This window comes from Tyto alba, unplaced genomic scaffold, assembly GCF_018691265.1.
Source record: "Tyto alba isolate M040663 unplaced genomic scaffold, T.alba_DEE_v4.0 Super-Scaffold_40, whole genome shotgun sequence".
NCBI classification, from domain to species: domain Eukaryota; kingdom Metazoa; phylum Chordata; class Aves; order Strigiformes; family Tytonidae; genus Tyto; species Tyto alba.
In genome coordinates, this window is record NW_024881316.1 from 916,952 (window position 1) to 933,982 (window position 17,031).

The following is a 17,031-nucleotide window of genomic DNA, read 5'->3' on the forward strand; positions in this document are numbered from 1 at the left end:
AGCTCTGGATTGCTGCTATACATTGCAATGGTGTACATGATTGGAAAAGAATCCCTGGGAATTATAATGCCATAAAATGTCTCGGTCCTTCAACCCTACCCCACCACTCTGGTACAGCAGCCAGTGAACACAGAGCACTTTCTTCTGCCGTGCCCTTTCTCTGTCCCCCGCTCCCTCCCCAGAATTAGGGCACTGCTGGAACTGGGTACAACGCTGTTTGCAACCATGCATGTTTAAAACAAAAAATTAAGACCTGTACAAAACCAGGATCATATCTCAGGCTGCCTGCAATCCAGCACCCTTATGCTGCCCAAAACCACAAAAATGGAGCTTGCATGTTTAGATAACAACTGTACCAAAATTAAGACAAAAACTGCAAGCAATCCCTCTTAAATGCAGACAGGGCAGGGAGCGGCTGCCAAGACGCACTGGTGCTAACCAGGGCCTTAGGAACGTTTGACTTGTTCCACTCCCAGGTTTCCCCCCTGAGTCCCGGGTGGGTGGAAATGATCTGGGGAGGACACGGGTGGGCACGGGAGAGCCCTGTACCTGCAGCCCCCCTCCCGCTGGGGAAGGGGCCAGCTGGCAGGGCCCGAGGAGGGCGCAACGTTCGGTGACCCCAGCCAAAAACAACCCGGCCAACGCAGGGGGAGTAAGGCCAGGCCCGTCGGCCCGGTCCCAGGCACGGAGAGAGAGAGGTCAGCGTGACGCCGGGAGCGGTGGAGAGGTCTCCGCAAACCCAGGGCTCTGCCTTGCAGAGGAGCAGAGTCGGTGGGAAGGGGGTAACAGTGCCAGAGCCTCGCTCCTGCAAGTATTAATAGCTGTCACATGCTCGTCAGGAGGAGCATCTACCCTTTCACGAGTGCACGCTGCCAATAAGAAGTCTTACCAACAGCAGATCTGGGATGTCCCAACAGCATGTTCTGCTAGGAGAGCATGTGGGGGGGTGGGAAAAAATAAAAATAAAAATCCACAACTCTAGTCTTGTTGACAACCAGTCCCTGCGATGTGCTGAATGTCGTCTGCCAAGCACTGAATCCCCCAGGCCACACTGACTCTTACTGGAGAGAAAGCAACCTGCTATTATCACCTACCTACTGCTGACAACAGGATTGGGTTCACTATTGAAGAACTTCTGGAGCCCCACATATCAAATGAAAACGAGCCCTGATGCTCTGGTGGGTTTTTTTGATCCTTTGGAAGTACCCAGAAGAAATCTGGGGGCAGAGTCCCACCATCAGTCAAGTTTGCAGGGATGCTACTGAGAAAAGGAAATAAACATTGATTGGGAAACGTCATGGTGTCATGTTGTTGTCCTGATGCACAGATTTGCGGACATCGCCACACGTACTGCAGCGAGGTCTCAACCCCAGAGCCCAAGCACTGCAATACAGATACTTCACGGGCTAAGTCACATCAGTCCTCCAGAATGGCAGTGGTTTTGAGAAACGGTCTTCTTCAGGAACAGGAAAATTTCAAAAGCGTCCTACAGGACACAATCCATGTTCCTTCATGGCTATCCCAACTACTAAGGTTAAAATTAAAAGCCTGGGACAGACGTCAGCAGCTCGCAGGGCCCTGACAAGCCCTGGAAAGGAGTGCTTTCCAGCACCAAGAAAAGGCTGGGAGTATCACCTTCCCCTGGGTACATAGCAACAGTTGCTAGTTTTGGCAGGCAACGAGATGCAGTGCAAGACGTGAGGGTGACATCATTTGATTATCACCTCGCTTCCCTCAGATTCAATTGGATTCCAATAAGAAATTATTTTTAGAATCTCTACAGACAAAAACCTCAAAAACTAATTTATTACAGATTTGGGTAGAGGAGACTGGGGACTGTATTACTAACAAGACAAAGCCTTAACAAGGCCCAAGTATTTGGAAACAGAAACCACAGCAGAAATAACATGTACATATTAGCAGTGAAGGTAATTAACCTTCTGAAAAACACACTTAAAGGCAGGGTGGATTCTCCATTGCTTTGAATTTTTGCATTTAAGGCTAGATATTCTTCTAAAAGGTGGGATGAAGCTGAGACTGAATTTGGGATTTGCTGTTGAAAGAACTGATAGGAGCTCCAAAGCTTTTATTCAGAAGGCCTGACCTTAAAACCTTAAAGCTTGCCTGCTGCCTGTTCTTGGGAAGTTCAATTCTGCTTTGCTAATACAGGCATTTGCAGTTACGGAGAAAGTTAAGAATTACTAGAGGATATCATGACATATGACGTAAATACTCTAGGGGAAGCAGCACAGAAAAAATAAATAAAAGCTCTCCAAAATGTTAAGCCAGAGGTCCACTGCTTTTGCCCCAGACACGAGAAATGAATAACATCATGTCTTGTTACTCCGTGCCACTGAGAGCTTGAAAGTAATTGATCTTGCCTCCAATTTCAACTTAGCCGTGGTGTTTGTTTAGGAGAAGAGGTTCACATGACAGGCTGGAGCTTCTGAAGGAGACCTTTTGCTGAAGCAGTAGCAGCTCTCTGGAAATAAATAACTGCAGGGATTCCCAGGCAGCCGCGGGTTTGTCAGCAGCGGTCCACTGCTTGGCGGTGTACAGCACTTCTTCATTATGTTTATGTAACTACAGGTATTAGTATTTACAGCAAACAGCTTCTTTTTACATCCCTTACTTTGAATATTTGATATCCTTTATGAATTTTAATGGACTGTTGTACTGCCTTGTGTTTTTCAGCTTGTCATTTAATACGCTTGTACAGTGACAGACTAATGAACTACTGAGTGATGTCAGGAACTGTGTGGTATGTCACAACAACTTGTTTTATAAAATAACAGGGCAAAGCTTTCTCTACTTTTACAGCAAGGGTAAGTTTTCTGCTCTGCTTGCCCCATATGAAAAATGTTCTGAGCCAGAAAGAAGGAAAAGACAAAAAAAAAGGAAGACAGAAACAGAACTGCACTGTCAGGTTTTCATTTTGCCACAGCCTTCGTAATCAAACCCAGGAATGCTACGCAGCGAGGGGCCCTGGACTATCACATCATCCCCAGTGCAAAACTTCTGACTGACGTAAGCAATTGACTTGTCTGCTAATTTGATTTCTACAACTCACTGCGTCGGGACGTGACTGATAAGAGCTGACTAGCAATTCCCACAGATAGGGATTTTGCAGAGCCTTGCACACCGTACAGTGCGGCCAACTCCACCCGTTAATTTCTGCATATGCCACTGTCACCCGCAAATCTGAGGCAGACACACAGGGCTCGCTATCAGCAGGGCCACATGCGTCTGCAGAGATAGCAAAAGCCAGAGACTGCCATCATCCAGCCAAATAAACAACTTCACATACAAGAAATGACATGTGGCAGGAGAGATCCACAAAAGAACATGGTTTAAGCCTCCTAAATTCAGAGGCTGTTGCTTCAAGTAACACCTCTAGCAGACGCAGGAGGCAACCCAATAGCCACAGATTCCTCCGTGACACAGGTTCCTATTACGGAGAAGTCAAAGTCAAGAGGGGTAATCCATAACCAACGCAGGGCAGATGGACTTCTTCAAAACTGATGCACCTAAATTGAAGAATTTTGCATGTGTGAAAGGCCTCAGATAAATACTTTCCTACATGGGAAAGAAGAGGAAAATGGACGGTAAAAGTCAGGCCAGAAAGTAACGTGAGTAATCTGAAAATATTTAGTGGGGTAGGTGGGCAATAAATTACAAACCATCCAGCCCACAGAGATTTATGAGAGGCTGTCTGCCAGCGAGGCCAAGCAACTCCTTTTTCTGGAGTGGGATAGGTGAGGAAGCGTAAGGGGAAAGACTGACACTCTTGCTTACTGGAAAAGTAGATTTTCAAAGCCCTCAAAGAAGGCAGGACAGACTGGAAAAGAGACTGATCAAAAAGCTCAGGCTTCCTGGAGCTACACACCTTGAGCCAAAGGCTGTGCTGGCACCCACGGCCACAGCTGCCTCCCGCAAAGGATGGGGCCCTGCTGCTGGAGGGCTGGGAGGTGCCTGACCTTACCTGCCCAAGTCCCATCACACCCTCCTCCTCAAGGGCCAGCGAGGATTTACTGCTTCCCCTGGGGTCTGCAGGGCTCAGTGCACAACAAAGCAGCTATCAGCGATGGACACGCTCCCTGGAACAGCTGCACCCCTTCTCCCTCTCCGAAAGCACCCACCAGTGCTTGGGGACCGCACCTCTGCAGGGTGGCACTTGGGGACCCCCAGGGCCCATCGGCCACTGGTGACAGCAGCACCACAAAACAGCCTTCTCAAATCAAAATACGGTTCACTACTAACAGAAGGTAGGCGGCATAATGTTTTCTAAAATCGATACAAAAGTGGACGTATGTCTCTCCTAGCTCGGTCCCGTGCCACCACATGTTTCGGAAGCCACCGAGAAGCTGAGAGTCCTGCAAACTCGCAGGCAGGTGTCTGCTCCCAGTGAGCAGCTCCCAAACAACTGCCTCCCTTCTGCCTGGAGAGGTTTTTTAACTGTTTATAGTTCCTTTGATCTGTTCCTCCTTAACATTGGCAAAACAAACTGAAGCTGAGGAGGTAGGATCTTCCCAGTTAATAGTTCCAGCACTGTGTCTTAATCCCCCCTGAGGCATCTTCCCAGAGTCATTTTGCCAGCAGCCACTGTCTTGCCTGCTTGGCTGTTTTAAAAACTACTTTGATATTAAACCAACCCCACACAGCCCTACAGTGAACATCCCAATACTGGGGACAGAGGGCGAGGAAGAGCAGGACGAGCCCCGGTGCCCACCTTTACTTGGATGTCCAAGCTGGGAGTTGAGGCTCCTGAGGCAACCTGAGTCCTGAGGCTTCTTTTAGAGTACCCGAGATCCAAACTGTCCTGATGCTCATGTGAGGCACAGAGGCACCTGAAGTTAGACAGTGATGATTCCCTCCTTTCTTCCAAAGTTATTTTTTCCTCTAGCTTCTCCCTTTTCATCACTAAGATTGCAAGCTCTGTGCAAGCTGTTCTCATCTTTGCATGCCCGAAGAAATAAACTAAATTATAATAATATCATATGAAAAAGGGGAAATTTGTCTCAAGACCATGGTGCTTCTATTAAAGTGACCAGAGGTGCCATGTGACTCATGCCCCAAACAAGGGCGAAAGGCAGGCAGGCAGGGAGGTATGGGAAGAGGAACCAGTACTAGCAACACATGCCATATTTCATCCAAACCAACAGAAAGGGGCTACAGACTTTCTTCTTGCCCTTCTCAAGTAAACAACTTGTAACAAACAATAAAAGTTTCTCTACCAGTGAAACAGACAAAGCACTTAATACCTGTAATTTTAGCCTCAGAGAGTAGACTACTTAATGCTTCATTTTTGAATTTCTTTTACTTCTGAAAAGATCACTAGCTCCTCACTCTGGTGCTTCCACAGCAATTTAACAGGCATCAAATGACAAGATAACAAAACAATAAACCTCAATCCAAAGGAGAAACCTCTCAACCCTTGTTTAGAGCAGAAAATTTCCTATTCAGCTCCCTCTGACAAAATCCAGCATAAATAAATACAGTGCTTTTCCTACCCTCTTCATTTAGACAAAAAACACCATCACCACCATGTGATGCAGCCTCAATGCCGTGGCTTTCTAGAAAGAAAGGCCAAGTGCAACAGTTGTTCCTAAAGAGTTTGTCTGTCTGCAGAAACAGGGTCACACCAAGCCATGAGCAGCCGGATGAATGCCTTAAATCACACATCACAGATGCTTCTCAGTCCTTCATGAAGCTAACACAAGGAAGTGCAACTGCTGCAGCTGGCAAAGGAGAGCAGGAAGGTGGTGAGGAAATACAGGGATGCTGCTACAGTTTTTATGCTGATTGTACTTCTGCCTGACAGCTCCTTGAAAAGGCAAGACCACTTGGCCACCAACAATGGCCACGCAAAGGGGTGATGCAAACAAAAGCCCTGTATCTCTGTTCTGTGGAGGTGGAAGTGTGACCGGGTGGCAGAGCCGGCGGGAAGCAACTGGAAAACTACCATGAACGAAAACCCAAGCATTACTACAAAATCATGAAAATCCAGGAAAGAAAAAAAAAAAAAAAAGTTTCTGTGAAAATACTGTAATAGGTTACCTTTATGTGGATGACTCTTCACGCTTGCCTAGACTGAGTCACTCTGTGAACTGCCTTGCAGTCCATCTGTCTGCCAACTCCTGGCTAAACTTGAACATCCTGTGACTGAAATGAATGCATCAAAGGCTAAAGCCCTGCAAGGTAACAAGGTCTGCTTTGTCCAGCACTTCCAGATGCACCAGCATTCCCCTTACGCTAGCTCTTATGTATCCTATGGGTCTATATTTGGTACGTTTCTGACTTTCAGAACCTGTAAAAAAATGGAAGACTAGGACTTCGCCTCCTACCCTGTTTTCACAGACCCACTCCACCCACCCCTCCCCACGTTTCGGTGGCACCCCCCACAGCCCGCTCAGCCCCAGCACCGCACTGCCACCATTTGCAGAACGCCAAGGGCCAAAAACTTTTGTGTGCCATGACTTGCCCTCTCGCTGTTTTGAGTGCTTTCGGTGCAGATCTTACCCAGGCACGGCTGACAAAACCTGCCCCCTTCCCTTGCAGAGCATCACTACGACACGCACCATGCCTGCTGCCCCCCCAGCGACCTCCGCTCCCTCGGTACCACCCCCAGGTCAGAGATGCTGCACCATCGCCCGCACCCGGCACCGCAGAGAGCCCTCCTCCGTGCACCGGTTAGCACTTGCCCTTGGGTGCAATTTAGCCAGGGCCAAGTTTCCCTGGAAAGAGGCTTGCAGTATTTCATACAAGAGATAACTGCAAGGGGAAAAAAAAAAAACAAGTACAGTTTCGGATGTGGATCTGTTTTCAATTTTGCGTTGGTTTGGATATAAAATTTTGCAGCCATCTATGTAAACAATTTTCAAATACTGGAGGACACAATTGCTCCAGACGAATGCGGGCACAGAAACCACTCTGACACCATCTCTTACAGAAAGTAAGCTTTCATTGCTGGATTCTGCACTTCCACCGTCTGTCTTTCAACCTACTTGCAGCTGTAGCAGAAGGAAAAAAAAAAAAGAAGTATTGCTTACATTCTCAGCTTTCCTCCCCAAATCAGGAACACCCTCCTATCTCTTAGGTGACAACGTAAACTTAAATCATTTTTCCTGCCCTCACTAAAACCATTTTAAAACCAGTAGTCAGGAACAAAACAAACGTCCCAGCTAATGTAATGTGTATTACTCAGCGATGATAAACACTATACACCCACCTAGACTTTTCACTTGATGTGGTTGGAAACTGCTATACAAGGTGGAAAAAGTAAGGTAGGCTGATTTTATTTTTGGCATTTGTTTAAGAGTTTAGGCTTACTGCAGCTGTACATTTACTTTGGCTCCTCGTGCTGCTTGCAGCCAACCATGCAAAGGTATTTTGTGGCTATTTTTTGGGGGGACAAAAAGAGGTATCACCTCCCTGTGTCTCCTACTCCACCACACTGCCAGGCTGCAAGAAGGGAGCGTGCTGGGAGGGGACCTACTCGCCCACCAGAGCACAGCTCGGCCAGGTAAAGCTCTGTCTAGCCAACAAAGCTCTTTACCATGAATATCCTTATTAAACACAGCCTTATCAGAGACCAGTTTCTGCAGTCTGAAGCAGTCAGGAATTAACTCTGTCAATATTTAAAATTTCAAGCCAGGATTAGAGCCCAGACCCAAGGGGACGCGAGCGGGCGTGCAAGCCACAGCACGGGCACCCCACCACGCTCACGCCGTGCCGGGGGGCTGCCCGGGCGGCTGGGGCTCAGGCTGTGTACCTGCTGCCCTGGTGGTACCCCCACCCCCCGAAGGGCTTGCTCCCCCGGGCTGCCGCGGCAGGAGGAGAGGGGACGCCAAAACTCGCCTCCCCTGGGATGCTGGGGCAAGGCCATGCCAACGCTTGCATTAGGGGTCAGGCTGGGGAAAAACCCCCCCAGATCCAGCGGCACCAGCTGGGTGCGGGGGGGGGGGGGCGGGGAAAGCCAGCCTGGAGAGGGGCAGACAGCACCCCACAAGCGTAGCCCGGGAGTGCTGGGATGGGAGGCACACCAGCGCTGCCCAAAAGGGTGCCGCTGGCCAGCAAGGTGCACGGCCAGGATATAAGCTCATTCGGGACGCTCCTTCAGCAGCCTCTGGCTCTAATCCCCACCCACGGGCTCAGACTCCGTCTCCTGCCTTATCCACCAGATGAAGCTGTCTGTCCCCGACACAGCCCTCGGGGCAGGGCTGGCGGGACCAACGCCGCCTGCCTTCCCTCCAGGGTGAGCCTCCACTGGCACGGCACGGCTGCCTGCCCGGTCTGGAGAAGGCGCGAGCTTCACCCCACAACCCCATGAGTCAAGGTCTTAATGGAGACCTCACTCCTCCTGCTACACGCTGAAAGCTGGCAACGCTATTGATGGAGACTCCATGAAACACGTTCCTAACACCGTGCTAATAAGGCAGCAGCGAGGCTACTGCGCCCTGTCATTAGCGATCCTGGTGAAGGGCCTTCATGCTGCCCTTTCCTACAGACAGAAATCTCTGCAAAAAAAAAAAATCAGTGTTGCTGTACTGTTTTCGTCAAACCTGACAAGCTTGGCACGGAGTCCTCAAGGTGTAAGTGCTGGGCTTTCGCCAGAAGTCGGCCCGGGTAAACAGTGAAAATAAACGGTATGTTACAGGAAACACTGCAGCCTGCATTTTCTTTTTCCCCTTAGATAATCCATTGTCCCAACTGAATATGCTGCTCCTTACATTTAGTGCAACAAGGGATGCTTGCAGTGACTGGCATTGAAAAATAATAATTCACATGTCACGACATTAATATTAATACTTGTGACTGTGAGAAGGACTACGGCAAGCCTGTAATACACCCTGTAGCATTGTATTGCCCTCTCAACTGAAAAATGGAAGCACCTTTTATGGGACTCACAGCGTTGCTGCTAGCTCCTTTCCACTGAAAACATGGAGAATTGGTAGAAAAAAATGTATATAAATAGGTAGAATGACATGAAAATCAGAGGTTATGCCCACTAGCCTTTTATATTTTTCCACTAGTGTTGTTAAAGGGCCCAACAAAGAACTGTAAGAAAGGTTAGAAAAGTTGTAGGAATAAAGGAGATTAGAGCCAGTTTTGATCCTACCTTCATTTGTACTCTATCAAGCCTCTTAGCTGAATTATAGCCTTGGCTCAAAACCCAGAACATGTATTATTTGTTGTATATTAATCTACATATCAAAATCATCTACACTAATGATTGCTTAAGATTTCACTGCAAGTTCCTCTGTATTTCTCACTGCCTGGAATACCGGTGCACCTGCCAGTGAAGAAGTACATTTCAGTGAATGCCTAAACAACAATGATTTTTAAACCCTTCCCTTTCCTCTGAGCTTACTTTACAACAGGTATTAAATAGTTAAGCTCATTACTGAGTCCGGTTACAAACATGGGGAAAATACTTTATGCCAAAAGCGATGGAAGTAAGTACAAAAAGTTGCCTTTCTGCTTGAATAAAAGCCTGAAAAACAAACAATGCACACAGCATACATTGTTCAAGAAGTGAGCACAAACAAGCTTAAAAGCAGATTAGCTTTGTAGGTGTCCTGGGGGAGCAAAGCGGGCAGAACCTACTGCTCCCACCCCGGCACCCTGGGCAAGTGGGTGAAGAAACGGCTGCACAGAGCTGGTTGGGATCCTGACCATTAACCTCCGTGTCAGAGCTGGGAAATCCAAACTTGCACCTCAGAAAATAAACAGCTATTAAAAAATAAAAAAGGTACAATCCTGGTCTCTCCTGTAAGTCTAACAGGACCTCTGTCTCAATGCAGCGGGAGCTCGGCAAGTGGAGCAAGAGCAGAACACGCCCCATGATGTGGAGGACCCTTGTCAATGCCTGGGTGTTAAACCCAGCCACAGATGGCCAAACAGAAATGCAACTATACTGCGTGTGCAATTGTAAATTATTAAGTGTTTTAACTTACCCTGATTTAAACATAATAGCATCGAGGGAAAATTAAGTTTTTATGTTGCTCATGCTGTGTATCAAGGACTGGTTACTTCAAAGAGACAGGAAGAGATTTGAGATAGAAAGTGCAGACTGCACTATGTGCGGTATTTTCGGTTTCCTTCAAAATGGTTCCCTGTTTAAAAACAGGCTTTGGTGTGAGCTTTTGAAACCTACTAACTATGCAAAACCTGCTATTACCTGTGTGATGGTATTCCTCCAGCACTTAAAACCTCCTTGCGCATCTAACAGTCCATGCCCCCCCCCGATAAATATAATAACCAGGGTTAACTCCTTTAATCGAAACAAAAAGAAACTGAGAAATTGCACTTTGGTGTTGCAGGAGACAACCTGGGGAAAGGTGTGAGGCTCAGAAAGAGATCCCAAGGAACAGCTGTCACACGCAGAGCACAGGTACAACCCAGCTTTAAAAACCCCCGTACAAAAACTCCCACCTGCAAGCCTCTCTGCAGGCTCCAGTGAATGTTCCCCACACAAGAAGCCAGTCTGGTGTAGCAGCCCCATGAAGACAGGGTCCACCGTCACCAAAATTAACAAAAGAAGGAACCAGGCCGGGCAGCAGAAAGTCCTGGCTATCTGCCTCGCTCCCTGCAGTGGAAATATGTGACTAAAGGAAAAACGTAATGAAGCTGCTAACTAACCATAGCATTTAAGGCTTCATTTTATTTAGCTTGCATACTAAGAGCTTTAACAAGAGAAGGCCTTCACCCCCAAAGAGCACAGACTCCTTAAAGACTTATTCATCCTCTTCCAAACAAAATGAAGAAGCTTTCAGTGAGCCAAAACCTGTGGGGAGATTTTCAGTCACCAGAGGCAGTAGTAGGTGCCTTGATTCCTACTCAAGTCAGCAGAAATCAGGTGCCTAACTCACCCACACCTCTGAAATCCCCTCAGTAATAGCTTAATGCAGCAAAAGGGAGAAACAAATGGGTTTTGTCTATAGGGTGCTTCTCAAACAAAGAATACAAATTGCATGTGACAGGACGCTGCATGAGTTTGACTGTAAGTGTCTACGTCCAAGCAGAAGAGCTAATGGAGAAGCATGTCAACTTCAGAAAGGCATATTGCTGCCAGTCATTTTTAATTAAAAATAAAAATAAAAGGCATCCCAGAGATCCTGTCGGCCCCATTACACAAGACCCCTCGATTTGAGCAACCTGCAATTTGGAAGTGCCGTGCACCACTGCCTGTCCACGGCCACAGACCCCGTGGGCCACACAGTTCAGGGCTGGCCTGGCCGGGCACAGGGCGCTGAACAAGACTCCCATCCTAGTGTCCTAAGAACTAATGTCAGTCACCCCTAAATATTCCTATTTCTCTTTAAAGGCATTAGCTTTCACGTCCCTATGCATCTGTTTGCAGCAGCATTGCGTCTCTGCCGCTGCCAAGCACGTACCTGCCAAGGAGGGTGGAAGCCGTGCCTTGAGGAGCACGTCCTTCAGTGGCAACGCTGCCTCAAGCAGGTCTCTTCTCCCACTGCCTGAGCCTGTCCCTGCACTGGCCTCCGGGATTTTCTGGAGATGCTTAGGTGGCTGCATGAGTGGGTAACCGGCCCAATGTAAAAATACCCTTATTTTTCTCCTGGTGTTTCATTTTCCACCCTTAGCAGTTCCCCCCATCTAGAGAGCTGCCTGTCTACACACAGCTCCACCACCACCACAATGTGAGTGCAGGCTCATGTTGGATGGCACTAGTCCAAACAGGGCTCCCACAGTCCCTTTTTCTTTTTTTTTTTTTTTTTTCTTCCTTCTCTCTGACAGATTTTGGCCAGATCAGCTCTCCGAACTGGCCTGCTGAACAGCAGAAGAACTGACGTTGGTGGAGAAAGGGAGGAAATGGGAGAACACGGGAGATGCAGGGAGAGGAGGGAGGATGCAGGACAACCAAAGACCTACTTAGGGTCATCTTCCACCACCGTGAAAAACACGGCTGTTGGAAGCAGCAGCGCTTCCCTCTGTGCCCTGAGACGCAGCTAGCCTCCGGGAGCGTGGGAACATCCCCTGGGAAGGTACAGTCGTGGCTGCAGATGAAATCAACCAAGCACCCCAAATTCAAGGATTTATTTTTTTTAAAAGTTTTTGTTCATCTTTCAAAAGCATAGAAAGAGCAAAATACAGAATTTAGATCCAAATCTTCCTATGTAGGATGCCTGGACTAAGGTAGGGGGGCCAGGTCAGGCATCTATTAATTAAAAATCTCACCTGGACCCTGCTAGCTTCCAAAAGGCTCTTCTGCTCATAACTTCATAGCACTGCAACTGAACTATCATTCTACCCCCACCCCTTTATCTTCTGCAGTTCTCCCTGGGTGATAAAAGTTTGTAAACACACTGGCATTTTGATGTGATTTTTAAGTTCATAAAAATGTTCAAAGCGACACCAGTACTTGGCAATACTGGAGAAACGATACGCAGAGGGTTACACTCTCACACTGAGCATCTGGATAGGAACATCCAGGAAGGTGTCGGTGCGCTAATGTGAAATCAGTTCAGAAGAGCCAGCACCTTCCTCAGCTGTTAGCATTTAAAAGAGGTCGAGGCTTTCAGAGGGACCCAAAGCAATTAGATGCTCCAGACTCACTGAATTTCAATTAGATTTGTGCACTTACTTCCTTCAGGTTCTTCTGAAATCAAACCCATCACTTACACCTATAATCATGCTTAAGTTTTGAAGCGCCTTTCTCCTTTTGTGTGTATGCAAGGCTTTATTGGGGAAAATCTTTTGTGTGGATGATTAACTTCAAATGTACTTAAGTATTTCTTGAAGTAAACACAACTTACATACATTTAGATTTAAGCAGGTGCTTATTTGTGTTTCTGAAGAAAGATGAACTTAATTACATGTCTACATATTTTTCTAAACAGGGGCCCTTCACACATTTAGTATTACTTTTTCCATTTTTTAATTTTTTTTTTTTTAAACAAGATGTTCACACCACACTACAGAGTTTATACATGGTTATTTTTAGATCCCCATAATACTCTCAGACTGGGATATGCGAGTACAGAATATATTTACTTATTTTGAATATGTTACTTTTCATCTGAGGAAAACCATTCACACATACTCAGTTTCACTACAAATTTAAGCAGTATACGATTAGCACTAATTGTTGGATATGCCATTCTACTGTGTAATATGCTGATCTTCTAAAACCTTGAGTTGTAATCTTTAATAATCTGTCTCTAAACAGTGGTCTAAACTTAGCATCTCCACATATTTTGTCTTATGTATTTGACTTGTTAACAATTATTCTAAAAGCTGCACTCAAAGGGCAGTAAAATGTAAAGATCCACGTTAGGATAGATGTATTTGGATTCATCTCCTTAGAAATCAGTAATGCTAACTTTCATATTCTAAGTATCACTTAGATGAGAGACAGGCACTAAAGTACTTCCCAATGAAATGTGGGGAAGACCCTGACAGTACCTTATGTAAGTTTTTTTTTCTTTAAAAAAAAAAAAAAAAAAAGCAGAAGCACAGCAGACACTGAATGACCACCCCCACAGACATCCGTATTTAACTTCTAGTCTGCAGAACTTGCACCTTGAATCTTTACAAGCACAGAGCTTGTCCAGAGAACTGATGGGAGAACCCAGGATGGAAGTAAGGCAGGGACACCAGCTGAGGTCAGCTCGCCTACTAGCAGCACTCTTTTAACATTTCAGCTGCACCAGAGTGGAAGTTTTATGCAGAAAGTGATGTGACTCTGCCCTTTTGCACATCTGCGATGCAATGCACTATTAAGCAAAATTAACTGATTATGTAGCAAACATGGCAAAATGAAGCACTGACTCCTCTGACAGTGCTATCTCCTTTTTAATGAGACACAGAACAATCTGTTACCAGGGGCAGCGCTGCAGACAGTGTTTATGGTAATGGGTCCCAGCTCATCTATTTTTTTATAGTTGAGTACGTACCTCAGATGTCAGAGGTATCATATATTAAATGCTGAGCCTACAGGGGCCACAATACCTGGCCATGTCACTGGATATTAGCAAACGTGTTCAAAGGACCTCCAACAGTTAAATATGTTTAATGACATCTATTCTAGTCTTCCCAATCTGTTCCAGAGGCCTCCACTTTCCCTTAAAAACACTCGGTCCAACCCATTCACACCTGTGTGGCTCATCCTCCTCCGTTACCTTGAACTTTCCTTGCCTCCGGTATGATTTGCTGGCCATGTTTAACTTATCAGACTTTTGTAAACCAAGGAGTGGCTGAGGAACATAGTTAGGAAACCCTACAGGCAACTGCAGAATCAGCTAGACTGTGTACAAAATAGGTCAATTCTGCATTACTGAATGCATTTAGTGCAATTACAATCATAGAGAACCATTTTGAAACGAAAAAAATACGGTAAGCGACAATGAAGAAGGGAAAGCCAGTAACAGCAAATGTGAAGTCCTACGCCTCCACAAGAGAATGCCATCCATAGGTCACCCTGTCTGGAAAAAGAATAGGCTTTAAAATGAACATGGCTTTTATCATATAATTAAAGGCTGCAAGAGGACGTATTTAGGTTTTCCAGTGCTGTGATGAACATCGGAAGCAAGAGCATGAAAGAAAGAATTAAAAATCTGTAACAGCAGCCTCTAGAAAGGAACCAGATGGGAACTGCTACCCATGCATGAACTGGGTGGTAAGCTCACCCTTCCCAAGGACTTGAAACTTCTCAGAAGAGCATGTTGGAAAGGAAAGAAAGCGCTTTGCAAGGCTTTTAGACTGTAAGACAGAGTAAGAAACAGTTTTCAATTATCAGCTCTTGAGGGGTCATGCATCTTTGAAAGAAGTTCTCTGGAATCTGCTCCCCAGTGACCATCAACACCAACTCTTCTGCCTGGATATTCTGCTTAAAATTCACACCCAACTAATTCCAGTGAATGACTCTTGCTAAAGTGAGAATCTCCCTCCAAGGACTCAGAAAGTCTTGTATTAAACATATCCTGATATGTAAACGTCTTGCATTAATGAAGCAGGTTGGCACAGAACGTGAAGATGACAAGTGCATTAGTGAGCATCCCTTCCTGCACAAAGCAGACCACAGGTTGCAATTTTTCCCCTTGCAGAGAGAATCCCTTGCAATCCATCACAGGCTTGAGTGTTCCGTTATATGAAAACACAACTGCAACTTAACACCTTCAAAAGTGGTAAGGGCTCACTTTGGAAGTTGGGATTCAAACCATTATGAATGAGACAATCGAGCACAGGTGTGCCATGATGACTACGATTCTTACGGTGTAGCATGCAGACCGACAGGAAAGCATTGTGAGGTACGGCTTATTTCATGTCAATTATCAAATTATTTCATGTCAATTATCAAATTATTTCATGTCAATCAAAATCACTCTCCACTCTGTCCTTAGTACACTCTTCAAACAGGCCATAAGCACTACTGAAAACAAGACTCTTGTTTGCTTTGCAGTATGTTTTCTTGTGCGAGGTGAATGTTTTCATCATCTAAACAAATGGTTTCATAAATGAAAAAAAAAAAAAACATGATAATAAAACTATCCTGATTTCTTGTTTGTTTTTAGTACTTCACTCAAGAAATACAGGTCTAAAGATTACATACAGTATAGCACTGATGCAGAAAGGGACTGTGACACCACACAAAACCATAATGAGACTAATTCATCCACCTCCTCCTAATCCCTCTGAGAATGCAGGATATTTACTTTTATGATCACCATCGTTCGACTTCCCAGCCCTGACTGCCAGTTACAGTAGTACAGTATGTACTGTTCAGAGTTGTTGAGTCAAAGAAAAAATAGTTCAAGTAATTAGAAAACAAACAAACAAAAATAGACTTTTCTTTCTCTCCCTCCCCTCCTCCTCAAATAAAGCAACATCACAGACTGTGAATCACACCATGGCCATCGTATGTATGTCTGTATCGAAAGCCTTGTACTTGTTATTTCTTTTGCCGTGCGTGTAGACAGGAGAAAAATGTTTCACTGAGAGTTAGTCATCATAAAGTACCTGCTGAGTCAATCATTTATCTTTACAGTGCAGGGGAATCTCAGGATGTAGGTTGCTGTTTATGGACTGCAGCTTTTTGGAAGAGAGAATATTAACTAGGGAGAAATCACGTTGTATGTTTGATCCTAATATTTGCTGGCTTAGAAGCAGCATGGTTTTGTGGGACTTGTTCAGTTTTAAAATGTACCTGCTGACACTGAAAGTAATTTTATTTTTACAAGAAAACCAAGAAATATAACATACTATGTTATATACACACTCTTTCTCTCTTTGTGCCTGTTTTGACCATATATACTGCTATCACATAAACTGGACCCCTAAAAGCTTCTCTCAAACTGAAACTGAAAATTAACAATGTGCAAGCATCCCAAGCAGTAGGTGAACAACAGCCACCATTTAAATAACACCAGAAAAACTGGGATCAATTTACAGTACGTTTTCAAAACCAGTATTTAATGCAGCCATAAAGCCTCTAAATGACACGAGGATGCCTGCTTCCAGGTAGAGATATGCTATGGCTGCATTGAAAGGCATGGGTAGAATGGAAAATGTACTCGCTTCCGCCAACCACTGCCAGTGTACTTCTCTCTAAAGAAAGCAAATGGCTGAATAATCAACTGCAAACGACTTCTGGGTCACAGAAGGAGGTGGAGAGGTTGAAACCCTGAGCTACTGCTGCTGATGTGTAGTATCTTTATCTCCCTGCTGCCTATGGCGTGTAGTTGCTGGTTATCTCACAGGATGAATGACCTGCCTACAATGAATTATGCCTGCTTATCTTCCAGACAGGGTATACACTAAGTCATTAAGTCATCTAAGAGTATAACCCCAAGGGAATTACTAAATGAATGCAAAATCCTGTCCTGCTCTTAACCGTTGTGTCAGACTTCTGCGTGCTTCTGGGAGCAAGGAAGGGGCTCCAACATCTCTTACCTGTTGGCGTGGCTACCTGTTTTCCACTATTGACTTTTTCTGCTTCTGACATTGCAAAGTTAGATGATGCCAGAGTAGTAACAGAAGCCATTTCCTTCAGAGGAAGGGAAGATGCAG

At 45.6% G+C, this 17,031-nt stretch overlaps 1 protein-coding gene and 1 long non-coding RNA gene across 3 annotated transcripts in view; one reads left to right on the forward strand and one right to left on the reverse strand.

Moving 5' to 3' along the window:
* FOXO3 (forkhead box O3) overlaps positions 1 to 17,031 on the reverse strand; it is a 95,425-nt gene that overhangs the window by 31,896 nt on the left and 46,498 nt on the right. Inside the window, exon 1 of one of the 2 annotated variants that reach the window (XM_042803663.1) lies at positions 4,730 to 5,084. The exons of the other annotated variant lie outside the window; for it this stretch is intronic. Coding sequence (XP_042659597.1) covers positions 4,730 to 4,954 — 225 coding nt within the window. The 5' untranslated portion in view covers positions 4,955 to 5,084. Of the gene's footprint in view, positions 1 to 4,729; positions 5,085 to 17,031 lie in introns of those variants that run through there. 2 annotated transcript variants of the gene reach the window in all.
* On the forward strand, positions 10,327 to 12,787 carry LOC122154538. The gene is made up of 2 exons (XR_006166533.1): positions 10,327 to 10,393; positions 11,761 to 12,787. It is a non-coding gene; the product is annotated as an uncharacterized LOC122154538 (long non-coding RNA).